General features: G+C 46.2%; 2 protein-coding genes across 3 annotated transcripts; both read left to right on the plus strand.

The window, feature by feature from the left end:
• Positions 1-1,243: 1,243 nt before the first annotated feature.
• On the plus strand, positions 1,244-4,022 carry MRPL20 (mitochondrial ribosomal protein L20). The gene is made up of 4 exons (XM_075327688.1): positions 1,244-1,379; positions 2,592-2,702; positions 3,427-3,504; positions 3,589-4,022. Exons 1-4 carry the CDS (start codon positions 1,293-1,295, stop codon positions 3,760-3,762), a joined length of 450 nt encoding a protein of 149 aa, XP_075183803.1. The 5' UTR covers positions 1,244-1,292; the 3' UTR covers positions 3,763-4,022.
• An 8,340-nt stretch (positions 4,023-12,362) lies between these two features.
• Positions 12,363-27,571, plus strand: CCNL2 (cyclin L2). 2 transcript variants are annotated; one of them, XM_075329262.1, is made up of 11 exons: positions 12,363-12,653; positions 19,558-19,632; positions 19,730-19,839; positions 19,929-20,049; positions 21,919-21,983; positions 23,516-23,615; positions 25,189-25,293; positions 25,381-25,522; positions 25,605-25,722; positions 26,289-26,381; positions 26,554-27,571. In XM_075329262.1, exons 1-11 carry the CDS (start codon positions 12,423-12,425, stop codon positions 26,897-26,899), a joined length of 1,506 nt encoding a protein of 501 aa, XP_075185377.1. In that variant the 5' UTR covers positions 12,363-12,422; the 3' UTR covers positions 26,900-27,571. The 2 variants fall into 2 exon arrangements, with proteins under 2 accessions (XP_075185377.1, XP_075185378.1); XM_075329263.1 differs by lacking the exons at positions 23,516-23,615; positions 25,189-25,293; positions 25,381-25,522; ... (1 more) ...; positions 26,289-26,381; positions 26,554-27,571 and adding an exon at positions 22,768-23,460.
• The last annotated feature ends 58 nt before the right edge of the window (positions 27,572-27,629 follow it).

Raw genomic sequence — 27,629 nt, forward strand, 5'->3', positions numbered from 1 at the left:
TATATCTCTGTCTCTCTCTCTATCTCTTTGTCTGTCTGTCTCTTTCCCTGTCTGTCTCTGACTGTCTCTGTCTCTTTCTCCGTCTGTCTCAATCTCTTTCCCTGTCTGTCTATCTATCTCTTTCCCTGTCTGTCTATCTTTATCACTTTCCCTGTCTGTCTCTTTCCCTGTCTGTCTCTTTCCCTCTGTCTCTTTTCCTGTGTCTGTCTCTTTACCTGTCTTTGTCTGTCTCTTACCCTGTCAGTCTCTTTCCCTCTCTTTCTCTGTCTGTCTCTTTCCCTCTCTTTCCCTGTCTGTCTGTTTCCCTGTGTCTGTGTCTGTCTCTTTGTCTGTGTCTGTCTCTTTACCTGTCTCTCTCTTTCCCTCTCTTTCCCTGTATGTCTCTTTCCCTGTCAGTCTCTTTGTCTGTGTCTGTCTCATTGTGTCTGTCTCTTACCCTGTCTATGTCTGTTTCTTACCCTGTCCGTCTCTTTCCCTGGCTACATTGTGACACGCCAACATTCCATTTAAGGGTGTGGCTGCACATTCTTCTGAAGTTCTGGCTGCACTGTGGCTCCCAGGTCCATTCGCTTTAATGAAGGCAGTTTTTTTTGGTGAATAACTGTAAAGCGCGGGGTTAAAATTTCCCCTCAAAACATAGCCTATGACGCTCTCGGGGTCCAGAAGTGTGTGTGCAAAATTTTGTGGTTGTAGCTGCGACGGTACGGATGCCAATCCCGGGCGCGCGCGCGCGCGCACACACACACACACACACACACACACACACACACACACACACCTTTATATATTAGATAATGGGCGTATAATGTGTGCACCGCAATACAAGTGATTAGGGTCACATTGTGACCCCTGATGGTACAGCGACCGCTACAAGCAAACCACAAAAAAAATCCACTTTTTTACGATTTTCTTGTCATGGCCGCAGTAAATAAGGTGTCTCCATCCAACGCTAATTCCTGCGCTGTGATAAAGGAGCGACACTGAGGGCCTGCGACCCATGTAGGGCTGAAGTCACAGGGTAGTCATAGACCAAGCTCCTTTTATTAATAATATGGGTTTTAATGCTTTTTCACCACACATTTCTCAGTCACTGGGACACATTTACAACTTCCACATTTCCAGTGTTATCTTGTGAGGTAATGCAGCCACACTGAGCAGACAACGTTTGTCCGCGTGTCATTAAAGTTTGAGAGAGAAAAAAAATATCATGTGACGTAAATTACGTGCGACCGAGTGGTCACCGGCGGCCATGCTGGTTAAGGGCAGTCGGAGAACATCATAGAGGACACAACATGGTGCTGCTGAGCTTTTCACGGTGGGTCCGAAACCGGGGCCCTGACCGATACTGGCGGGTGCAGGAGGTGCTCCAGTATGCCAGGGTGAGTGGAGGACGGCGGGAGGGAGCCGGGGGCGTCTGCCCGGACATTGCCGGCATGCTGCTCCCTGCACTCAGGTGCCACTCCAGCTCCATTGTGTAGGGGGCACTGCTGTTGTTGCTGCACTACAAGTCCCAGCATGCACGATATGGCGTTCTGTTGTTGCATTAGCGATCATTCACCTGGGACTTAACCCCTTAAAGTGGAAAATACACAATTTTCTAACCTGTGATTACAATACCAAAGTATACGAGAAATTACACCTCCTCCATGGAGCCCAGGAACAGACCAGCAACGAGGTCTTTATGAGGCCCCCATAGGCCATAAGCCATCTGAGCCCTGCAATTGTGTTGCCAGGTGAGGGATGGAGCACGATTGGCGCCAGAACACATGAAATCACTAGTGACATCTCACTCCAGTCACTGCTGTTACTCCGGTGTTGTCTGTATAACATCCCCGCAGCTGGCGCCATACACCCGTTCCCAACCCCCCCAGCTGGCGCCATACACCCGTCCCCAACCCCCCCAGCTGGCGCCATACACCCGTCCCCAACCCCCCCAGCTGGCGCCATACACCCGTCCCCAACCCCCCCAGCTGGCGCCATACACCCGGTCCCAACCCCCCCAGCTGGCGCCATACATCCGTTACCCTCCCCCCAGCTGGTGCCATACATCCTTCCTGTCCCACTCAGTTGGCGCCATACCCCCCCCCCCCCCAACACCCCCCCTCACCTTCAGCTGGCCCCATACACTGATCCATTTAAGCTGGCGCCACATAACCGGTCCCCCCCAGCTGGCACCATACACCTGTTGTCCCCCCCTCCGGATGGCTCCATTCAAAACACCTGGTGCCATACACCCATTTCCCCCCCCCACCCTTAGCTGGCACCATATACCCCCCCTCCCTTTAGCTGGCCCCATATAATTCAGATTAGTTTTTTCCCCACTCCATAGTCCTGCATATCCATTACTGCGGGATCAGGCTACATATACAACAGGAAGTGTGTGTCTATATATATATATATATATATATATATATATATATATATATATATATATCTATCTCATTTATTTTACAAAACTGGACATGCCCCTTGAGGGCTAGGCTATACTTGTTTTTACCTCCTAATACGTGGATGGTGGTAATGGTTTGGGATATCTTGTATGGACCACGGCTCTTTTATATGATGTTTTGTCTTTTCTTTTTAATCCTTAGCATTTCCGTGGAAGAAAAAATCGTTGCTTCAGCATGGCGATACGAGCCGTCCGCCGAGCCTTTGTGTATTCAACAAAAGCCAGAAAAGCTAAGAAGCGCATCATGAGAACGGTAAAAAAAAAAAGAATGGAAAAAAAGTTCTCCATGTCTGCCCTTCCTATATGAGATGCCGGGTCTGGGGTGACCTGTACTAATGTTTTCCCTACTCACAAAAGCCAATAATGAGTACATTCTTCAACTCCTTTTCAGGATTGAAAGCTACCAACAACTCTAGTTGCCAAAACAAATGTTGCTCTGTGCCCTATTCACACATACACAGGAGGGCCTCTGTTATCTTACAAAAACTGCACCCAAGGCCGAATAGAATAGAACTGCAGGGGTGCTGCTCTTGCTTTCCATATACACAAACCAGACCTGCTATCTACAGTTGCATTGTAAAGGTGGGATAATACAGATTTCTGCCCATACCAAGTGCCCATCAACAATATAAAGAATCAGTCCTTCCCTGCTCTTCTGAACCCTTTATACACAGTCCTCCAGCCAATTTACAATCTGTATATTGCTAATGACATATCATCTGCTTGCACAAAAAGGTATCCGTTACCATTTAAATGCCATTGTGGGCCTCTGACATCTGCATTTAAATGGTTACTTGGTGGTGCCCCATTCAAGTGCCCATCCCCTCCTTGCCCTTTCGCCCTGTGATGTGTCAGTGGCCTTCTGTGGACCCCCATTGCCTCTCTTGGTACATTATGACGCCTGGCCTCATAGATCGTTATTTTGACTATAACGTATTGCAGCAATATAGTATTTTTTTGTGCTCTCTTCCCTTTAGCTATGGATAACCCGTATGACCGCAGCTGTCCAGGAACACGGCGTGAAGTACCCGCACTTTATTTCCAATCTTGCCAAAGTAGGTTCTTAAATCCCGAGCTACAGATTTGATGCCTCCAGTCTAATTTGAGTAATTTTAATGTGTTTTCTTGGCATTTTTCAGTGTCAGGTGGCTCTTAACAGGAAGGTGATGTCGGATTTGGCCATCTGTGAACCCAAGACGTTCAAATCATTGGCCGCTCTGGCTAAGAGGAGAGGAGAAGAAGGTTTGGTTTCGGCACTTGGAGATGGGAAGGAACCTGAAGGAATATTTTCTCGGGTGGTTCATTATCACTAGTTCCAAAAATCTGACTGAACTGTGCTGAGTGATAAGTTATCGCATTATCGTGTGTAATCTCCAAGTTGGTTGGTATTCGCCATCTTGTACCTGCGTGTCCTATAGGTTACATCAGCAGTTAGAAGAGAAGGAGACACCCGGCAGTGAGAGTGTTGCATTTTTTTTTATTTTTTTTTTTGTCTCGTGTTGTATACACGTTATTAATTTACGTACAAACCTATAACTTTTTTTATGACCATTAAAAAGACTATAACTTTTGACATCCTGAGTAGTGTTATATACAGGGGAAGATTGTAATGTAGAAATTTTTCCTGATGATGTGTTCATGTAGACGTTGTTCCTAAAGATATGCTCACGTAGGACTTATTTCTATTGAGTGGGTTCAATTGTTTTACCAAGACCGGGCTCATACGAGTGTATTTCACTGTCCATATACACACCACAATGCCTGGACTGACCACAGATCTCCTGACCCAAACATACAGCCTTAGGCCAGAGTCACACTTGTGAGTGCCTCGCGTGAGTCTCTCATTGAATCATCCGGCACGGACTCACACTCTCCTGACAGGAGCGGGTCGGTTGCATGTATGTCTATGCAGCTGAGACGCTCCTGTCCTGAGTGTGAGTCAATGCCGAGTGATTCAATGAGAGACTCACAAGTGTGACTCTGGCCTTATATGTGTCTTGAAGGCTCTAAATTTTGTTGGGGAGCTTCAACCGTCTGTCCAGGTATTGCAATCTGTGTACTAGTGATGGGCAGTCCAGCTCTTCTTGGTGATCCGCTTCCCATGGCTCTGCTCACCAAAAAGAGCCAGCTCATTCGGATCGTTTGTGGCTCCCTATTAAATGTGTTCATCCCACGTGAATACATATTTAAGATTATAGTAACACCGATAAAACCCCGCCCACCCACGGCTAAACCCCATCCACTTACAAGGGACCAATTAGATTGTTGAGTGGGCGGGGTTTAGCCACAGGTGGGCGGGGTGTTAGCAGCAAAATGTGTGCAGTCAGGATTCTCAGGCACCAGCTGGTCATGTGACCGCAAGTATGGTGTTTCCATATTGTTGGCAAAATAGTGACTACGTGGCTAGAGCCATAGGGTTTAAAAAAAGATAGATATATATAGTAAATCCGGGAAAGTGTGTGTGTGTGTGTGTGTGTGTGTGTGTGTGTGTGTAAGTCATTTAAAACTAGTTCTTTTGTGGGGTTTTTTTCTTTTTACCCACTAGGTTAGTAATGGGGGTGTCTGATAGACGCCTCTCCATTACTAACACCAGGGCTAGATGCCAGGTAACACTACACAGGAACAATTACCCTGATTGCCACCGCACCAGAGCAATCGGGAAAAGCCAAAGCAAAGCACCAGATATGGCGCATTTTATGCGATTCGCCATTTCTGGGACTGCTATTTTTAATCTGGGAAGGGGCCCAATATCCATGGACCTTCCCCGCCTGATACCAGCCCCCAGCTGTCTGCTTTACCTTTGCTGGTTGCGAAAATTGAGGACCCCATGTCGTTTTTTTCTTTTCTTTTCTTAATTTAATCATAAAAATCTGTCCAATAAGCTCCACAGTGTGCAGTTTTATCATATCTATCTCTCTCTCTGCCTATTATCTGCCTCTATGGATCCGACAAAAAAAGACTTCTCCAATGATTAATGTAAAAATCCTTTATTGGTGCATCAATTCAGAGGGATATACATATTAATACCATTTAAAAATAGAAAATGGAGGAATGTGTAGAATGCAAAAAAAGACTCAGGGCACAATATAAAAACAATGTCTGAATTGAACCACATTGGTTGTAAATATAAGATGGGAAGGTTTAAACACAAAAATAATGCATGGTAGTAAGATGCATAAGGTCAACGTGTGTGTGTGTGTATATATATATATATATAATTTATTATTATTATTTTATTTAAACAAAAGAAAGTAAACAGGATGGATTGGAGAGGGGAGAGTTTAGTAACAGGGAGACCAATTAGTAGAGAATTACAATAATCCAGGCGAGAATGAAGGAGAGCGACAGTAAGGCCCCTTTCACACGTCAGTGATTCTGGTATATAACAGAGAGTAGTAGAGATGGGTTTCAAAGCCGCGCCAAGGACCACAGGTTCATGTAAGCTTAAGATTAATGTTTCTTTATTTCATGTACAGGTCAAGTCGACGCGTTTCATGAGACACAGCTCCCTTCCTCAGGAAAGAGCAAAGAATCATCAAAAATTCTAGTGATTCTGGTACGTTTGTGCTTTTTTTTTTAAACGTACCAGAATCACTGACATACGCAGACACATTATAATGAATGGGTCTGCTCACACGTCAGTGATTTTTCACTGCACGTGTTTCCGTGCGGCGTACCCACGTGTGCGTGATTGCCGCACGGAGACATGTCCATTTTTTTCTGGCATCACTGATGTCCCACGGACCACGCAGTGGTGTGATCCGTGAAACACGTGCCAGAAAAAAACGTGCTTTTAAAATAAAAATCATTTTTACTCACCCGGCTCCAGCGATGTCCTCTGCAGCCCGTGCAGCCTGCTGATTCTGAGCCGGCTCATTACTGTCGCGCATATTCATGATGCACAACACAGCCAACCCGGAAGCAGCTGCTGCAGGGGTCAGCGCCGGCTGGATGCTGCACCGCGGGAGCGATCAGCACCATGGAGAGCGGGAGCACGCACAGGTGAGTTAATCTCTAAGTGCAATCACGGGCCACGGAGAACGGAGCCCGGATTGCACTTAGACAACCCACATGTGCCGTGATTCACGGCACACGGAGGGACATGTGCGTGTTTTACACGCCAGTGAAAAACGTCAGTGTTTTTCACTGACGTGTGAAACGGGCCTAAGAAAGGGTCGAATTCTCAAAATGTTTTTGAGGTGGAGGTGACATGAAAGAGAGAGTGAACAAATGTGGGGAGCGAAGGAGAGCTTGCAGTCATATAACCCCAAGACAGTGGGCGCGCTGTTGGGGCGTACAACCACACACAGAAATGGTAATATTGGGTTTGGGACGGTTAGGAGAGGGAGGAAACAGAAGAAGTTCAGTTTTAGATAGAGGGAGGACATGATGTTGGAGACAGCGGACAAACCATCGCTGTTATTATGTAATAGTGCAGGGGTGATGTCAGGGGACGATGTGTACAGTTGGGTGTCATCAACATAAACATGGTACTGGAAACCAAATCTGTTGACGTTTTGGCCAATAGAGTGAAAAGGAGTGGGGCTAGGGCTGAATACTGAGGAACCCCGACTGTAAGGCCTCCTTCACACTTCCATGTCTCCAGTACGTGTTTGGTCCGTTTCCTCACGTGCCGGAGACACGGGCACACGTAGACCCATTAAAATCAATGGGTCTGCGCACACGTGTGTGTTTTGCTATGGACCGTGTGTACGTGTGCTTCACATGTAGACATGTCCGTTTTTCTCCGGCATCACGGGTGTCACATGGACCGCACGGATGTGATCCGTGTGACACGCATCGGAGAAAACATACGTGTTTGTAAGAAAATAAAAAATTCTATACTCACCTTCTCCAGCCCTGCTGTCTCTGCCGTTTCTGTCACTTGCTTCCAACCCACGCTCATTGAATATTTACTCCACTGCGGCCGGAAGCAGCAGCAGCGGGGAGTCGGCAGGACCGAAGATAAGCACCAGGGACAGGTGAGCAGAAAGTTCCGGTTCTCTGTGTATTATCACAGATAACACACGGAGAACATATGTTGTGCCATAAAAACAGCTCACGGAGGGCAATACGCACCTTTGACATGTCCGTGAAAAACGTGCGTAATTTTCACGGACGTGTGAAGGGGGCCTAAGGGGGAAAGGAAGAGGAGCCGGCAAAAGATACAGTGAAGGAGTGGTCAGAGAAATAGGAGGAGAACCAAGAGAGGACGGTGTTTTTCAGCCCAATAGAGCGGAGCATAGTGAGGAGGAGCTGGTGAGCGGAGCGCGGTGAGGATCTGGTGAGCGGCGCGCGGTGTGGAGGAGCTGGTGAGCTGCGCACGGTGAGGAGGAGCTGGTGAGCGGCGCGCGGTGTGGAGGAGCTGGTGAGCGGCGCGGTGAGGAGGAGCTGGTGAGCGGCGCGCGGTGTGGAGGAGCTGGTGAGCTGTGCACGGTGAGGAGGAGCTGGTGATCCACAGTATCAAATGCAGCAGAGAGATCCAGGAGGATCAGCAGGGAGTAGTGACCAATAGATTTAGCCTTTAGTAGATGATTAGAGACTTTAGTAAGAGCAGTTTCAGTGGAGTGTAAGGCTAGAGTCACAGTTGCGTATGACTCGGCGAGTCTCGCATAGGAATGACCTGGTGTGGCCGCACACTCTATGGACAGGAGCTTCTCAGCTGCATGTATTTCTATGTAGCTGTCCCTCTCCTGTTTGAGAATGTGCGGCTGTGTCGGGTAATGCCGATGCGAGACTTGCCAAGTCACTCGCAAGTGTGACTCTGGCCTAAGGAGCAGAAACCGGATTGTAGAGGGTTGAGGACAGTTATCTGACAGCGGATTAGACGGGAGTGGATCAGGCGTTCCAGAAGCTTGGAGATTAGAGACTGGTCTGTATTTAGCGGCGCAGTTTTGGTTCAGGGATGGTTTTTTAAGTAATGGGTGTATGCTGGCATGTTTGAAGGAGGAGGGAATTGAATTTTTTACTTAGGTGAATGGTGACCCATTTAAGGAAATGTGAGGGAACAGGGTCACTGGTGCAGGCAGTATGTCCAGGAGATGCGAGGAGCCTGGTGACTTCTTCAAAAGGAGAACTAAGCTAGTGCAAACAAATGAGCAGACCACAAAAAAAAGGAAATAACCATTATATGTTAATACACCTGTAACCAATGCTGGAGAATAATTACCATATGAATGTGCCCCAGGGGCCAAGTAGGTTTATCAATGCAGCATTCACTACGGTCTAATAACTTATGCAAAAAAAGCAAAACCACTACAAAAAAGCAGCAAATTCCCAATACTTTTTAACTGAAACTGAAAGAATTGACACGCTGCAGATTATTTCTGCACCAAATCTGAAAGTCACAAATAAGCATTGCGCTCAACACCTCAGGATTCTCATTGATTTTGCTGGCACCAGGATTCCCTCCAGGTTTTGTGATAAATCTGCACTGACAAACACAGCCTAATCCAGACTCCACAAACAGGACGTTTACGAAACAAAGTTTTATTTCATACTTATTAAAAATAGAAAAATCACAGTGGAAAAGATATGGATAAAACACTGGAAAAAGAGGCAAATCTAAAGCTAATCGGTGCAACAAAAAAGAAAAAAAAAATGCTGGTCATGGGAACGTGGCACCACCAGGAATCTGAAAACGTGACAGCACCAGCGCCGCTCACCTCTATTTTATTATCATATGAGACAAATTTGCCTCCTCTGCTCAAACTGATCAGTCTAAGGCTATGTTCACACGTTGCGTTTTTTACCGCGTTTCTGCAGCGTTTTTGGCAGCAGCGTTTTTGGGCAAAAAGGCATGCGTTTTTGTTTTCCAGCAAAGTCTATGGGAAAAGCAGAAATCCTGTCTGCACTTTGCTTTTTTTTCTGCAGCGTTTAATTTGCATATTTGTGGTCAAAAACCATGCTGAAAAAGAAGCAGCATGTCAGTTGTTTTTGCCATTTCTGCAGCGTTTCCTTAACATTGGAGTCAATGAGAAATGGCAAAAAGCAACCAAAATCACAATTCCTGCGTTTTACATGCTTTTTACCTGCTTTTCAACTGCGTTTTTGGCTCCAAAAACGCATGCTTTTCTGGCCAAAAAGTAATGGGTTCTAATGTTCCTTTACACACACACAATAACCGAAAATTTAAATGTAAAAAAATAATAAACTTTAGCTATTTTTCTGTTAAAATGTGCATAACCACTATTATTACATTAAAATTGATAATTTACCATATAATTTTATTAAAAGTTAATTTTATACTTTTTTTCTCTTTTTTCATTCTTTTTGACTAATTCAACTTTATTTCTCAGTGTCTTGATCTCAAAAACGCATCTGCAGAAACGCAGGTGAAAACGCAGGTAAAAAGCGCTAAAAACGCACCAAAAACGCGGTAAAAACGCATGCGTTTTTAGCGCTAAAAAATGGTCAAAAGCCATTTGGTCAAAAACCAAGGGAAGGAAAACGTGCAGAATAAACTGCAGGTACACCGACGCAACGTGCGGACATAGCCTAAAGGGTGCTTTACACGCTGCGACATCGCTACCGATATATCGTCAGGGTCACGTCGTTAGTGACGCACATCCGGCGCCGGTAGCGACATTGCAGCGTGTGACACAAAGGAGCGACAGTCAACGATCGCAAAGTCGTCCAAAAATGGTGATCGGTGACACGTCGCTCCTTTCCTTAATATCGGTGCTGCCACAGGTACGATGTTTTGTCGTTCCTGCGGTAGCACACATCGCTATGTGTGACACCGCAGGAACGACGAACATCTCCTTACCTGCGTCCACCGGCAATGCAGAAGGAAGGAGGTGGGCGGGATGTTATGTCTCGCTCATCTCCGCTTCTATTCGCCGGCCGCTTAGTGACGTCGCTATGACGCCGAACGCACCTCCCCCTTGAAGGATTGTTCAGCGGTCACAGCGATGTCGCTGACAAGGTAAGTGCGTGTGAAGCTGCTGTAGCGATAATGTTCGCTACGGCAGCGATCACCACATATCGCACTGACGGGGGCGGGTGCTATCGCTCGCGATGTCGCAGCGTGTAAAGCACCATTTAAGGCCCCTTTACATAGTGACTTTCTAGCGATCCCACCAGCAATCTCGACCTGGCCGGGATCACTGGAAAATCTCTGGTAAGCTGTCAAACAGGCAGATCTGGCCAACGACGCAGCAGCGATACGGACCTGCAGAACAACCTCGCTGGAAAGGGAACACTAGCACGCCTATGGGCTGGGTCGCTAACGATGTCGTTGTAACGGTGTCAAACACACCGATGCATGCTGCGCAGCGGGAAACAAAGGACCAAAGAATGATCCTGAACGACTTGTAGCGATCAGCGACCTCACAGCGGGGGCCAGGTCACTGATGCGTGTCACACACTGCAATGTCGCTGGGGAGGTCGCTATTACGTCACAAAACCGGTGACGTTACAGCGATATCGCTAACAATGTTTCAGTGTGTAAAGGGGCCTTTACTCAAAATTCTCAGCCCTGTGCGCCCCCTCACACCATGAAGACCATCCCTCCTGCCCTCACACTATGGGGGGGGGGAAGAGACTGTCCCCCCCACTCCTTACATTGTGGAGGGGAGACTGTAACCCCCCCCCTCACATTGTGGAGGGGAGACTAACCCCCCTCACATTGTGGAGGGGAGACTGTAACCCCCCCCCCCCTCACATTGTGGAGGGGAGACTGTAACCCCCCCTCACACTGTGGAGGGGAGACTGTAACCCCCCCCGTCACATTGTGGAGGGGAGACTGTGCCCCCCCCCCCCCCCTCCCACACATTGTGGAGGGGAGACTGTGTCCCCCCACACTGTGGAGGGGAGATTGTAACCCCCCTTTACCCTCACACTGTGGAGGGGAGACTGTCCTCACTGTCTTCCCCCCTTGCCCTTACACTGTGGAGGGGAGACTGTCCTCACTGTCCCCCCTTGCCCTCACACTGTGGAGGGGAGACTGTCCTCACTGTCCCCCCCCCCCCCCCTCCTTGCCCTCACACTGTGGAGGGGAGACTGTCCTCACTGTCTTCCCCCTTGCCCTCACACTGTGGAGGGGAGACTGTCCTCACTGTCCCCCCTTGCCCTCACACTGTGGAGGGGAGACTGTCCTCACTGTCCCCCCTTGCCCTCACACTGTGGAGGGGAGACTGTCCTCACTGCCCCCCCCCCCCTTGCCCTCACACTGTGGAGGGGAGACTGTCCTCACTGTCCTTCCCCCTTGCCCTCACACTGTGGAGGGGAGACTGTCCTCACTGTCCCCCCCCCCCCTTTGCCCTCACACTGTGGAGGGGAGACTGTCCTCACTGTCCCCCCTTGCCCTCATACTGTGGAGGGGAGACTGTCCTCACTGTCCCCCCTTGCCCTCATACTGTGGAGGGGAGACTGTCCTCACTGTCTTCCCCCTTGCCCTCACACTGTGGAGGGGAGACTGTCCTCACTATCCCCCCCCCTTGCCCTCTCACTGTGGAGGGGAGACTGTCCTCACTATCCCCCCCCCCCCTTGCCCTCTCACTGTGGAGGGGAAACTGTCCTCACTGCCCCCCCCCCTTGCCCTCTCACTGTGGAGGGGAGACTGTCCCCCCTTGCCCTCACACTGTGTGGAGGGAAGACCATCACCCATCCCCCTGCTGTCTCGCACAGTAGTATCTGTCTGGCACCGAATAACAATAGAGAAGAATGGCGGCCGCCGCACTGCATTCTGGGACTTGTTTGTTAGAAAACTCCAGGTTTGCGTCATTGGAGCGGAAATAGGCGGAGCCAGCTCCAGCATCCAGGCACGTTCTCTGACGTCAGTCTAGAGATTGGCTCATACTTTGAACGACGTAACCTCTATCCAATAAGAGCCGAAGCCGAGACGACGCCAGCCAATCACAACGTTCGGGTTCGGCACATAAGAATTTGTAAAAAAAAAAAAAAAAAAAGAAACCGCAGGGCAGCGCCGCGCTGGAAGCTGAGAGGAGAGGAAGACGAGGAGACAGAGAAGATGGCTGCTGCCTCCGCCACCACCACCGTCGGCCCCGCCGAGGGCATCCTGATCGGGGACAAGATGTACTCCGGCGTCCTCATCTCTCTGGAGAACTGCCTGATGCCTGAGGAGAAGTGCGCGCTCACTCCTTCCGTTGTGGACGGGCTGGAAACCGACACGGAGACGGACCTCCGCTGTGTGGGCTGCGAGCTCATCCAGTCCGCCGGTATCCTGCTGCGGCTCCCGCAGGTAAGAGCGCTCCGAGCCGGGGGAGGGGGCGGGAACACCGGGGAGCTGCTGCGGCCTACACCTGCCCCGAGGCCTGCGCCGGAGTGAGCGGACAATGGCTGCGGCCGGATTGTGGGAGGGATCCACGGTAATCCGGCAGGGGGAGCCCCTAATCCTGCGCTGGGCCGGACTATCGGGGGCTGCCGGACCATCAGGGACATGAGGAGAATGGATAAAAGCCCAAATGTAACAACTTTATTTTATAGATTTTTAACTTTTTATTTAGATTTTTTTTTTTTTTTTATATATATATAGGTTTTCCAAAATTAAGCAATTAACCCCCCACTCACTGGTCACCCTCTTTTATTAACTTCACAGGATGGGTGATTGCTGGACAGTGGGGTCCGCACACCAGATATTCCCAGTACAGCATGGTCGGACCCCTGATCCATTCAATCTCTGAGGCTACTGGAGAAAGCAGAGCCCGGCAGCCCTATAGAGGTGAATGGATCGGCGCTCCGGTGGGCACCACTCCATTGTAAGGGGGTAAAGACCCAGCGACTGGGCCCTGATCTTAGTGGTAACGCACCCTGTGGATAGTCCCTTTTAAAGGGAACCTGTCATCAGAAATTTAGCTATCCACCTAAAAGTTTCCCCCTCTGCAGCTCCTGGGCTGCATTCTAGCAAGGTTCCTGTAGTTTTTCTTGCCCCTTTTAGCCCAAAATAAACACTTTATAAAGTAGTACCTGCTCGTATGTAAATTTTCTCATTTTTCCATGTGGGCGGTCTGTCTGGTGTCTGTGCCTGTCCTCCTACCGATTTACGCCCCCCCCAGAACGCAGAATTTCAAACCTCAAGACGCCGCCCCTGGGCGCCTGAGGTCCTGCGCATGCGCTCTGCTACCGTAGCGGGACAGTGCACAGCGTGCACGTGTGACCGCTGGTGACGGTATGCGCAGGCACGATGTTATGGGCGGCGCTGTGAGTGTCCTCAGCAAGTGCCGCCCATAACCTCGTGACCGCACTTTCCTCTCTTCCTCCATCGTTCTGCGCCAGCGCTCGCTGGCGCGGTGACCCGACGTCACCTCCTCCCATCTCCCATCTATTTCCTGCTGCAGGGCAAGATGGGAGGAGGTGACGTCGGGTCACCGCGCCAGCGAGCGCTGGCGCAGAACGATGGAGGAAGAGAGGAAAGTGCGGTCACGAGGTTATGGGCGGCACTTGCTGAGGACACTCACAGCGCCGCCCATAACATCGTGCCTGCGCATACCGTCACCAGCGGTCACACGTGCACGCTGTGCACTGTCCCGCTACGGTAGCAGAGCGCATGCGCAGGACCTCAGGCGCCCAGGGGCGGCGTCTTGAGGTTTGAAATTCTGCGTTCTGGGGGGGGCGTAAATCGGTAGGAGGACAGGCACAGACACCAGACAGACCGCCCACATGGAAAAATGAGAAAATTTACATACGAGCAGGTACTACTTTATAAAGTGTTTATTTTGGGCTAAAAGGGGCAAGAAAAACTACAGGAACCTTGCTAGAATGCAGCCCAGGAGCTGCAGAGGGGGAAACTTTTAGGTGGATAGCTAAATTTCTGATGACAGGTTCCCTTTAACTGCCCTGTAAGTAATGATTTCTTCCCTTTACCCACTGTTGTCACCAGTGATGTTACCGCGGTGGGAAGTCGTCTTCAGGGTTGGAGACGGCATAAATATAGTTCTGTCCAGTAAGACTCGCTCGTCCTGTCCTGTGTTACAATGGGAACGAAAGGGCAGAGGGATGTCGACATGTCTGATCCGATCCCCTCTGGTCTGTAGTGGGAAAGTCTGACACCCATACAAATTGGTCATCTCAATTATCAATGGGGGGGGGGGGGGGTTAATCAATATTAAACCTTCCCAACCATTTGTGTGTGTTCCAAGAACCTTCTATATATATATATATATATTTTTTTTTTTTTTTCTCCATATCACCCATCTAATGTACTGAGAAATAAGGCCAAAAAATCCAGGTGCAGTGAAATTCCCCAAAAACACTACTCTGCTATTATTTTCTTTTCTTTTGATGACATTTATACTTTAAAAATGACCTGGAATTCTGATTCTATGTCCCAGTACGATTTATGGCCATGCCAAACTTATGAGGATGTTTGTTTTTGTTTTTTTTTTAATATTCAGAAGTTTGTAAAAGGGAGGAAAAAAAAGTTGGTTTGTTGTGACACCTGTAGTGTTTTATATATATATATATATATATATATATATATATATATATATATATATATATATATATATATATATATATATATATATATATATAATATATATTTTTTTTTATTTTTTTTTTTTCCTATGTATGAAAGTGAGCTAACTTTTTCCATTGATACAGTTTTGGGGTACGGAAATAGTTGCGTCTCATCTTTGTGGATCTGTCGACCCCAGTGGTCGGTCCCTATCCAGTCCGTTAAAGGGCCCATTGCGTGTTTGGGGTGTTTGGTTTTTTTTTTTTTTTTTTACCTCAGTGTTGGTAACCAAAATCAGGAGTGGGTGATAGAAACACGGCCACTACTTCTGTATTTATTATACTTTTTCCTCTGTGTAACTCCTGGTTTGGCTACAAATAATGTTAATGTGAACGTGGCCATAAATGGTTTTCCAGTCACTTAAGCTGGGTTCACACATAGCGACAACGACATCGCTGTTACGTCACCATTTTCTGTGACGTAACAGTGACCCTGTAAGTCGCTGTTATGATCGCTGCTTAGCTGTCAAACACAGCAGATGCAGCAGCGATCATAATGACACGCGTCGCTGTGCTACATGTCAGGGCTGTGGAGTCGGTAAGCCAAACCTTCGACTCCGACTCCGGCTCCGGCTCCGGCTCCGACTCCGACTCCGGCTCCGACTCCGGCTCCGACTCCGACTCCTACATATATTGCTTATAGTTAGGTGAAAAATTTATTGTAGTACATGAATATGTGTATGTGAACATCAGACATTTAATAATTTTTATGATACAATAATCAAGATATTTGGATAGAACATAAAATATATTTATTGGAATACAACTTTAGAACACAAACTGTAATAAATTGTAAATATGTAATACACTATGTAATATACAGTAGATTACATATATATCTTGTGTGTGTATATACACTGTATATATATATATATATATATATATATATATTACATATTTACAATTTATTAGTTTTTTGTGTTCTAAAGTTGTATTCCAATAAATATTTTATGTTCTATCCAAATATCTTGATTATTGTATCATAAAAACAATTAAATGTCTGATGTTCACATTGTACTACAATAAATTTTTCACTTAAATATAAGCATTATACTAAATGTTATTATTTAGTAAAATATTCAGCACATTCTGCATTGCACTCCTGTCCCCAATTTATTATGTATTTTAGGAGTCGGAGTCGGTGCATTTTATACCGACTCCGACTCCGACTCCACCAAAATGAGCTCCGACTCCGACTCAGACTCCACGACTCCGACTCCGACTCCACAGCCCTGCTACATGTGCAGGGAGCCGCGCACACTGCTTAGCACTGGCTCCCTGCACTCCTAGCTACAGTACACATCGGGTTAATTACCCGATGTGTACTGCAGCTACATGTGCAGGGAGCTGGCACTGGCAGCGTGAGAGCGGCGGACGCTGGTAACTAAGGTAAATATCGGGTAACCAGGGAAAGGTCTTCCCTTGGTTACCCGATGTTTACCCTGGTTACAGCTTACCCCAGATGCCGGCTCCTGCTCGCTTCACTTCGTCGCTCTCTCGCTGTCTCACACAGCGATGTGTGCGGGAGAGCGACGACCAAAAAATGAAGCTGGACATTCAGCAACGATCGGCGACCTCACAGCAGGGGCCAGGTCGTTGCTGGATGTCACACACAGCGACAGCAGCCGGATGTTGCTGCTACGTCACAGTAAATGGTGATGTAGCAGCGGCATCGTCGTCTCTGTGTGTGACACCACCCTTAATGTACCAACCTGTATATGTGATCAGTATCAGATTGGTGGGGGTCTGACACCCGGCACCCCTGCTCATCCACTGTTGTCAGTCCTTAATGGAGCTGCTGTGCTTGGTGTGTGCTGATCAGCTCCTACAGTCTTGAATATTTTCTGGGCAGAGACCCCCTTTATTGTAGGAAGTGACCCTGCTTTATTTTGATGTGCCGCTTCTTTTCGTTGTTGCTGTGGTCATGGCACAAGAAACCATTACCGATGTTTGTGTGTTAGGTCAGGGACCTCCTGCTGTAGAGGGGACTGTCTCCTATTTGGAAGTGGAAATCTACAGGAGCAGAGGTCCCCCTTCTTCCCCATAGATTGGAAGCTTTCGAGCAGGGCCCTCATTCCTACTGTAGCTGTTGAATTATGTTCTATTTTGTTTTGTTTTTGTCTATACAACCCCCCCACCGGATTGTAAAGTGCTGAGGAATAGGTTGGCGCTATATAAATAAACATTATTATTATTCTGAGGGGCATCAGGATCTCCTGTCCAGCCCGTCCTTCTGGATCCCGGTGTACAGACCCCAGTGGTGCCATGTTCGTTTTGAGGAAGGTTGAACTAGATGGACCTATGTCCTCCCTTTTTTTTTTTTTTTTTTTATTAATTTTTTTTAAAACCTATGTAACTAAAATATTCCATAAGTCTGTGTGTGTTTACTTCTCTGGTTACCTGTATGTATGGTTCTTCCACGTTTTTTCACTTCTGGGTTAATGGGAGGGCCCACATAGTTGTGTAAGTGGGTGGGGTGAGGGCGGCCGGCCCTGCTGATCCCTGGGATGTGACGTCAGCCCTCAGCCAGCTGCTCCTTTGTTCTGTTTCTGAGAAACCGAGACTGTCCTGTTCTCCGAGAGCTGACGTCACGTTCCTGGTTTCCTCTCCGCCCTGCGGGTGCTGTCTGCCCTGTGCGTGCGCTCTGCATGTGACCGGACACCTGCACCTGCCTGATGATATCTGCTCCTGCTAGAGGCTTCCTCCTGTGTCCCAGCACAAGAAATAGAACATATGTAGGGAAGGGGTGAGACTCGCCCGGCAGGAGGTGTATAATGTCCTGCACTCAGTTTTTCACTATACATCTGTTGCTTTGTGATCCTATTTTCTAAAATTGAACCTCTAGTTTCCGGCATCTTTTAAACCCAGATGAACCCACTGAGTTTTTCAAGCCGAAAAAAAAACCAAGTGTGTGTGTGTGTGTGTGTGTGTGTGTGTATGATATATGTAATATATATTTAGTATATGTATGTATATATTATATAATATTTAGTACAGAGCCACTTCCTAGCGGAAAATGCTAAAGTGTGGGTGCCGCTTCTTAAAACCATTTTGGTGTTTCTAGCAACCTGAAGAGGTTTAGACGTTTGAAAGCCTGAGAATGTTAGCAGCAAGTAGTTTTTATATAGAAATGCGGGTTTTTTGTTTTTTTTTTTGTCTGTGCACATACCCTTGTGTGTGGATTGATGGGGGTCAATCTGTGCCGTGGTTGGTCCCATGTACAGGCTCCATATGCTGAGCTCCGTGAACAGTCTTTTTCCTATAAAACATTGGTGGAGTCTCAGAACATGGACAACTACTGATACAAGCTTCAGATGCCAGTTTCTGAAACTAGAGGCACATTTTAAATGTCTTCTGATTTAGAAAACTTTTTCTCCCCCTCCCCTGGCTACTGGTTAGCTTTTTAAGGGGGATCTTGCCAGCAGGATTTCAGTTCTCAAGCTGTTGTGTATTTCTTTCAGGGACAAGTACAGCAATACCTTATACATGGCTGGTCCACTCCTCCATTACTGAAGGCTGAAGCGTTAGGGCCATTTCACAAATCTGGCACACTCCAGTACAGTGTTAATACTGTACAATGGCATTGCGGCAATCTCCAGTCACATGACAGCATGTGACCGGAGCTTGCCGCGATGCCATTGTACTGTATTACACTGTACTGGAGTGTGCCGGATGCGGCAATCTTTTGCTGGATGTGTGAAACGGCCCTTATTTGTAGATCCAAAGCCTCTGTTACCCGTCTCCTGCTATTTGATTGGCAGTCCTCTTGTCTGAAGTGTCACAGCACAGATTGTCAATCAGGATATGGCAGTGCTGGGTGGGAAATAGAGCCAGAGTGACGGAGGCTTCAAATCTACCATAGCTCTTCAGCCTTATTTACATATCAAGTCAAAAGCTGATTTATTAGTGATGGAGGAACAGACTGGTAATGTAAAGGTATTGCTGGACTTGTCTTTGAAAGAGCTACATGAGAATATCAATATTTTGGGGGCTGAATTCCCCCTCCCCTGGTCCAGTGCAGAGCCTGCAGACAATCTAGTGAAGTCAGCGGCTTGTGACGTCTTCTTGGACAGAGCTGCTGAGCGCACTGGTTGGCTGCAGCGGTCTGGTCAGTATACCTGCACTGTGGACAGACACTTGGTGCTGGACCTGGGAAAGGAGAGTAGCCAGTTTCTGGGGGGTGTTTTAGGTCAAAAAAGGGGGGGAAAGTCTTGTCTGTAATCCTCCAGACAACCTTTTTTACAGATTAGACTATAATCTTCACACAGGTATTAAGGAGGGTGTAAAGTTAGGTGTGGGTGGGCTATTACTGACTGATGGATGTTCTGTACAGTTTTCTCACTTTAGAAACCTGAAAGAACAATGATCTAATTGTGCTGCCATACTCTTGTTCTCACGCCCCTAACTCTCGTGGGAGGGGGTCTGTTTAGGAATGGGTGTCATTCCCACCCACAGCTTTGTTACAGTAGCTCCCCAGACACCCGGCAGTGTCTAGTGACTTGCGCCTCCAGATTCCCAGCACTTAATGTTCTTGCTGCGGCCCACACAGCAGAGGTGCCGTCACGATCTGTTCCTGGCTTTCCCCCTGCCTGTTCTGCAATACTTACCGTAGTCTTGTCTTTGGTTTTCAGGTTGCGATGGCCACCGGACAAGTCTTATTCCAGAGATTCTTCTATTCCAAGTCTTTTGTGAAGCATTCAATGGAGGTAAGCGTCTTCATCCACGGTTTTAGTATTTGAGGGGCGCTTTATTCTGTTACTGTGTTCCTGTAATCTTCAGCAGGGTGTTATTTTCTCCCTTTAGCACGTGTCCATGGCCTGCGTCCACCTGGCATCCAAGATCGAAGAGGCTCCGAGACGCATCCGGGACGTGATCAACGTGTTTCATCGCCTCCGACAGTTAAGGGAGAAGCAGTAAGTGCTTGTCGTTTGGTCATTGCAGGACTTGGCGAAGGTGGCTTTTAATCTAACCTCCTCAATGTCTTGACTCTTTATTTTTCTAGGAAGCCGTTGCCTTTGGTGTTGGATCAGGACTACGTGAACCTAAAGAACCAAATAATAAAAGCCGAGAGGAGGGTCCTAAAGGAATTGGGCTTTTGTGTGCACGTGAAGCACCCTCATAAAGTGAGTGCTTTTGTGATTTGTTTTTAGTAGCTCTATAGTTAATGCCGTATATACTCAATTATAAGCCGAGGCCTCTAATTTTGCCACAAAAAGCTGGGAAATCTTATTGACTTGAGTATAAAGGGTGCTTTACACGCTGCGACATCGCTAGCGATGTCGAGCGCGATAGCACCCGCCCCGTCCGTGCGACATTTGGTGTTCGCTGCCGTAGCAAACATTATTGCTACGGCAGCGTCACACGCACATACCTTGTCAGCGACATCGCTGTAACCGCCGAACAATCTCCTTCAAGGGGAGGTGCGTTCGGCGTCACTAAGCGCCCGGCCAATAGAAGCGGAGATGAGTGGGACGTAACATCCCGCCCACCTTCTTCCTTCCGCCTTGCCAGTGGCCGCAGATGTTCGTCGCTCCTGCGGTGTCACAAACAGATGTGTGGTGCCTCAGGAGCGACGAACAACGTCGTACCTGTGGCAGCAGCGATATTAAGGAAATGATCGTTGACACGTCGCTCACTGTTTTTGAACGATTTTGCGACCGATGATCGTCGCTCATTGGTGTCACACGCTGCCATGACGCTACCGGCGTCGGATGTGCGTCACTAACGACGTGACCCAACGATATATCGGTAGCGATGTCGCAGCGTGTAAAGCACCCTTTAGCCTAGGGTGGGAAATGCAGCAAATACTGGAAGATTTGAAAAAAAAAATATATATACCAATAAAATGTAATGTGCCCCATCCTTGTTGCCCCCCCCCCCCCCTTGTACTAGTGTGCCCATGAATTAATGAGCCCTCTAGTAATGAGCGCATCATTTTAGTAATGTCCTCATTCCTGTTCACTTCTTGTCCCCTATTATGCCATTTACACACCTACAAAAAATTCTCAGCTGTCCTCCGTTCCTGCGGTGTCCTCTTACCTGCTTCTTGAAGTCTGCAGGCACATAGTCCCACTCCATGATTGCATCCAGTGCACGGGGTCGCCGCTGCAGGCTGCCGTCATGGCTTTACTTCAGTTGAATGCTTTGCAGCACCGTAAAGCATTCAACTGCAGAAAAGCCATGACTGCAGCGGCAGCCCTGTGCATTGGATGCGATCATGGACCGGTGCCTTTTGCAGTCCGCAGATACATAGACCCCTCCATGATTGCGTCCTGTACACGGGGCCACCGCTGCTGTCTGTGCTTTGCAGTGCAAAGCATTCAACTGAAGTAAAGCCATGACTGCAGCCTGCAGCTGCGGCCCCATGCACTGGATGCGATCATCATGGAGGGGTCTGTGCCTGCGAACTGCAAGAAGTTGTTAAGGACACCGTGGGAACTGAGGACAGGTGAGAATGTTATTAATAATAACATATTATTATTATTATTATTATTATATATATATATATATATATATATATATATATATATATATATATATATATATATATATATATATATATATATATATATATATATATATATATATATATATATATATATATATATATATATATATATATATATATATATATATATATATATATATATATATATATATATATATATATATATATATATATATATAAAATTTTTTTTTTTTTTTTTTTTTTTTTTTTATGGGAACCTCACTCAAGTATAAGCCATGGGGGGGCTTTTCCAGCATTAAAAAATAGGCTTATACTCTAGTATATATGGTACTCTGGGAACTGCCACAACCTCCTATGACACTGGGTGATAATTTCTAGTATTTGGGTGAGGTATAGCAATGAGTTTCCCCGACTTATATACAAATGTTGAAGTCAAATGACTTCACGTGATTCCTCTTACTGGATGCTGGAGTGACTTTCCATAAAAGTATAATTTTTTTTGTGTTTATTTATCTTTTCTTAGATAATTGTGATGTACCTACAAGTTTTGGAGTGTGAGCGTAATAAGCATCTGGTCCAGACTTCATGGTGAGTGTCGCTCTGTCCTGTAGCTTGTATGTAGCCTGTAAGCTACCCTTTATCGCCTCCATTGCCTGCAGGATGTGTAGGGCATTGCCAAGCAATGCTGTACCAGTCCTGAGGAATCATTTGCAGCCGTTATCTACTGTTGACTGTAGAAGATCTGAAGGGGGAATTGCATGGGAAATGGCCTCAGCGTTCCCATATTTGGAGAGAGTTGATGTGTGCCGCGGACGGTCTTGGCACATTTTCAAGGCTCGTCTCAAGTGAAAACTCACAACCTTAGTTTTGCATTAACCAAAGTCGTCCTTTTTGTCTTAAAGTGACACCTCTGAATTAAATGTGCGCGTTACGACTTGTTAACCTATGGTGCACTTTTGGGCTGGGTTTTACAGTTTAACATTTGTATGTATTTGGTCTCTTATTTTTGGGTTTATCAAGACTGTTTGCATTAAAGGTATTTTCTTATTTTATAAAGTGATGGAATATCGCTAGCGGAGTGATGGTTGCAGCACGGCATCCGCTATGCTGGGATCTGTAGTGCAACCCTTTAAACTGTGCTGTTTGCATGGAGAACGTTAAAAAAAAAATGTAGGTCAAACCCTTAACCCCTTCTATTTTTTTGGATAACTATCATATTGATGAAACAGCCTGGCGATACTCCATCATTGGACTTTATATGTTATTGATTGGGTGGAGGGTGGGGGGAGGGGAAAATGTCTGGTGCTGTTTACTTGTTCAATGGATGGAGAACCTATATTAACTTTTGTTTTCTGTACTCTTTTGATCAAAGGCTAGCCTCTGAGGGTAAGTGACTAAGACTTCTCCTCTGCTGTCCAAGCGCTTTGGTGCAGGGATGGCTGCCGTCTTCAGTCAATCCCAAGCAGGTTCCCCAGAAACGAAGGCTGCCTCTGGTCAGGTGGTATACATCCCGTGGAGTAAGGGGGGGCTCACCGCTCCTTGTGGTTTCCTTTTTTCTATTATTTCTTCACAATGAACAGTAGTTTTTTTATTTTAATTTGCCTTTTGTTTCTTTTATTTTGTAGTTTTTATTTCAATGCAAAAAAATAAAAAAAAGTAGTTGAAGTGCCAATATATTTCCATAGCCTGTACATTAACCTCTGACTTGTCATAGTTTTGTATTCTGTTCTTTCTGTGATTTTTGATTCACTCCAGTTTGTAGCCTTGTCTAGATCTGCCGTCCTTGTGGAAATTGATGCCGTATTTTGCAGCAGAATGTCTCTGCCACGTGGAGGTTGTATGCTGGGAGCACACCGCCTGTGGATGACATTAGGACTCTCCATCTGGATACCCTGGATGAAGCCAAATTGACCTTTTTTTTTTATTGGCACTAATTTTAGTTTTGACCCTCCCAAGCTGTTTACATATAAAAGCCTTTTTTGGGCACATCCACAGACGTTAAAATATGTTCTCCATCCTTCACAGTTGAACACTTGTTTGCTTGAAACACTTAAGTGCCAGATGATGCTGTACGTTGTGTGGCGTCTACAATCTTTTTGCTTCTTTTTGTGCCGTTTCAGGAACTACATGAATGACAGCCTCCGCACTGACGTCTTTGAGCGGTTCAATCCCGAAACAATCGCATGCGCCTGCATCTATCTGGCAGCAAGAACACTAGAGGTTGGTATACACAGGATTTTTCATCGTATGGCTACAATTATCCATTTCTTTGCTAGCTAAATCTTCTTTATTTTTAAAAAAAGTGTGTGTGTGTGTGTGTGTGTGTGTGTGTGTGTGTGTGTGTGTGTGTGTGTGTGTGTGTGTGTGTGTGTGTGTGTGTGTGTGTGTGTGTGTGTGTGTGTGTGTGTGTGTGTGTGTGTGTGTGTGTATATATATATATATATATATATATATATATATATATATATATATATATATATATATATATATATATATATATATTATTAATATATATATTATATATTAATAGATTATATAGTATTAATAGATATATATTATATAATATATATTTAATTAATATATATTTATTTAATTAATAGATAAATAAAATATTATATATATATTATATTTTTTTTCATTCGTTCACTGGTTTCAGTGCCGCTTTTACCACTGCTCCTGGTGTCTGTAGTTGTCTGCAGCGCTCCAGCTAATCTGATCTCAATGGCTCGTGCCTTCAGCTCGGGCAGAGCCGCTGAGCTCGCTTGTTGGTTGCAGCTCTGTGCTCATGCCACAGACAAGAACAGACTGCGGGAGCAGCAGAGACAAGGGGGAGGGCAAGTAAAGGACAGTGGTTTTTCAACCTATTGAGTGGGGGAAAGGTTTTCTGAACCTGAAGAACCCCCTTTAAAGGGTCACTCCATTGTTTTGTTTTTTCACCGCTGGAGTGGTGCTTCTAATCGAAGCCCGCTGTCTTGTAATCGCCCTCTGGCGTCTTCATCTTCAATTACCACCGGTCCAGTTGGTCTCTGGCAATTTGTGATCTGCCGGCAGCTCCAGTGTTTTATGCAGCGATCTGGGGAAGGTTACAACTCAATACAAGTCTGAGAGCCTCATACTAGCTCTTAGGGCTGTTTCACACATCCAGCATTTTGCCAGATCAGTCACATTCCAGTTTAGTGCTAATACTGTACAATGGCATCGCGGCAAGCTCTGATCACATGACAGCATGTGACCGGAGCTTGCCGCGATGCCATTGTACAGTATTAACACTTTACTGGAGTGTGGTGGATCTGGCAATCCGGCGAAATGCCAGATGTGTGAAATGGGCCTTACAGACTGGAATTGATTGTTTGTGACGTCACCTCTGACTGCCGTTTGGTCAGAAGTTACGGGCACAAGATGCTGCTGCGGGACCAAATTGGCAAGTTCAGGGGCAGGGAACTTGGATTTAATGCACCACTCCAGCCCTGAAAACAAAAGCTGGAGTTGTGCTTTAAAACATATTGCCTATTTAAAAGGCAGCTGATCGTGGGGTACAGTTTTACAGCGGAGCCACCAGAGCATTTCAGAGCCCAGTTTTGGGGGGTGTGGTGTGTGTGTGGGTGTTTTTTGGTTTTTTTTTTTGGTTTTTTTTTTAGATTATGGATTAATTTTCATACGGTCTATGGGGCTGGTGAGGATATTCATGGCCAGTAAGGAAATCTTGGTCTTTAAGCCTTAACCTTAATGTGAGGTAAAAATGACCAGAGCTGTGAAAATATTTCCTAATTTGTATGGAAACTTTTTCTTCTAGATCTGCCTCCCAAATCGTCCTCACTGGTTCCTTCTTTTTGGGGCGGCTGAAGAAAACATTCGGGAGATCTGTCTGCAGATATTGAGGCTGTACACGAGAAAGAAGGTATGCAAAATGTCAAATCCACCACACACATCCATTGCATCACCTCCCATATTACTAATATGATAAAATCCTTATTCTCTATTACAGGCTGATCTGACTGATCTGGAAAGTTCAGTTGAGAAGAAGAGGCTGATGCTCGAGGAAGCTAAAGCCAAGGCCAAAGGGTTACTACCAGATGGCACGCCGCGCATCGACAACGCCCCAGAGTTCTCACCCAATGTGAAAACTGGTATGTTGCATCTTCTCGACGTTTTAGAACTTTTTTATTTTTTTTTGTCCTACACAAATGAACAAATAATTTCTTCTTACAGTGTCTCCTAAGGAAGGAAAATCAAGCAAGCCTTCCCCCATCTCCATACATGCACTGAAAAACATCAAAAGAAAAATAGAGGATGCAAAGAGGACCACTTCATCAAGCCCTGTGAATGGGTAAGTTGTAAATCAAAAGGGGTATTCCAGGACTTGTATATTGATGGCACCTTTTACGATGCCATAGATATTGGATCACTGGGATCACCCCTGCGAGAATAGAAAATATATTTATAATTTTTATAATTTTATTTTATAAAAAAAATTATATATTTTTTTATTATTAATTTTATTCATTATATATCGCTATCTGTCTAGCCTATTAGTGGCCTAATAGATTCTGTAACATCCCAAGATTGAAATGCCCTGTCAGAATTAAAAGGCAACGCACCACCTATATATTCATTGACTGAGGCTGCTGGAGATGGCTGAGTACAGCGATCTGTCTTTAGCAGCCCATTTAATACACTTTTGGTGTTCATGCTTGGCATTTTACACCCCGTTCTATGGGTTGGGTTGGGGGGGAGGGGGGGGCGGGTTGATCTCAGCAGTCAGGCCCCCATTGACCAGGCATCTATCTTCTATTGTTTGAATAGGTGATAACCTTTCACAGTGGGGAGAAATCTTGTAAATGTCAGTCATGTAACAATTATTCATATGTCTCACAATTCTGTTTATTGTAACAGTGTCGTAAAAGGGAGGGAAAGCAGAAGTGGCAGCAGGAGCCGAGACAAGAGCTACTCCCGTTCCCACTCGCGATCAGGATCTCCAAAACGAAGGTGAGTTTCTGACACCGCCACGGCTATTATAATGCAGTTATATGTACGTAGTGTGAATATACGTCTGTACTTCCTATGTATACGGTGCCGAGCTGTAGTCTGTGGAATGAATCATATATGCACGTTTTTCCGGCAGTGAATCAGTTACTAATCCTGATCTCTTTATCAACAGGAAAAGTGAAAGCTACTCTACCTCCAGCGGTTCCAAGTCTCGCAGCCACTCCAGAAGTCGAAGCGACTCTCCACCTCGAAAAGCTAACCACGGTTCCTACAAAAGCTCTAAAAGCCAGTTATACGGGAAGGACAAGGACTACAAATACTCGGGGCAGAAAAGACGATCCCGCAGCAGAAGCTCTTCCCCTCGCAGCCGCTCACGTGGAAGTCCCGACTCCGGGAAGTACAAGAAGAAAAGTCACTACTACCGCGAGCGGCGGCGAGAGCGTTCCCGGTCTTACGAGAGAGCGCCCCACCGGCATTATGACCGCGAGTACCCGGGTCACAGCCATCACAGAAGATAAATACTGTAGCATCTCTTGACTTCTGCCTGATATGGATTATGTTCGGCGTCACGGATAGTGTGGGGGAATGACCACGGATTACATACTGGTGCTAATTGACAAACAAAGACAGCGGAATTTTTTTTTTTTTTTTTGTAGGACAGATGAAGCATCTGAAAAGTGAAAGTGGAGTGGTAACGTTTATGAAGACCTGACATTCCCAAAAAATTGACTGTCAGTAACGCAATGTATCTGAACAGTACATTATGGATGTAAACGTTCTCTTATCATGGACCTATATTAGGTCCGGACTGAATGTTTCTGATGCTCTAGTTACGGACTTGCCTTAGCGTTGTGAACATATGTACATAGCTCGATGTTACATGTGTACAATGAGTGCAGGACGTTGTCGGTGTGCGATGGACCTCGACACGTCTGTACTATAGATTATTTTATATCTTTACATGCCCGTGCCGGACACGTGCATCCGCACACGTATGGTCCTGTCGATTAGAGGACACGCGTGAAGCTCTACTCAGGATATTTGATAGCTCAAATATATCTAAGAAGGTTTTGTCTTTCTGCTTGTTTACCAGGTCTACGGAAACCAACCACAGCCAGGCCATATCAGTTTTATTGGTATATCCAAGCTGTATTCCTCTATTCAATAAAGTATTGGATTTTATATTTAAAGTGCTGTGTATGTGGCTCTTCTTATTGTTTACAACCATGTAGGATTTGATGAACCTCT

Source organism: Anomaloglossus baeobatrachus, chromosome 11 (assembly GCF_048569485.1).
Source record: "Anomaloglossus baeobatrachus isolate aAnoBae1 chromosome 11, aAnoBae1.hap1, whole genome shotgun sequence".
In the NCBI taxonomy this organism is placed as follows: Eukaryota; Metazoa; Chordata; class Amphibia; order Anura; family Aromobatidae; genus Anomaloglossus; species Anomaloglossus baeobatrachus.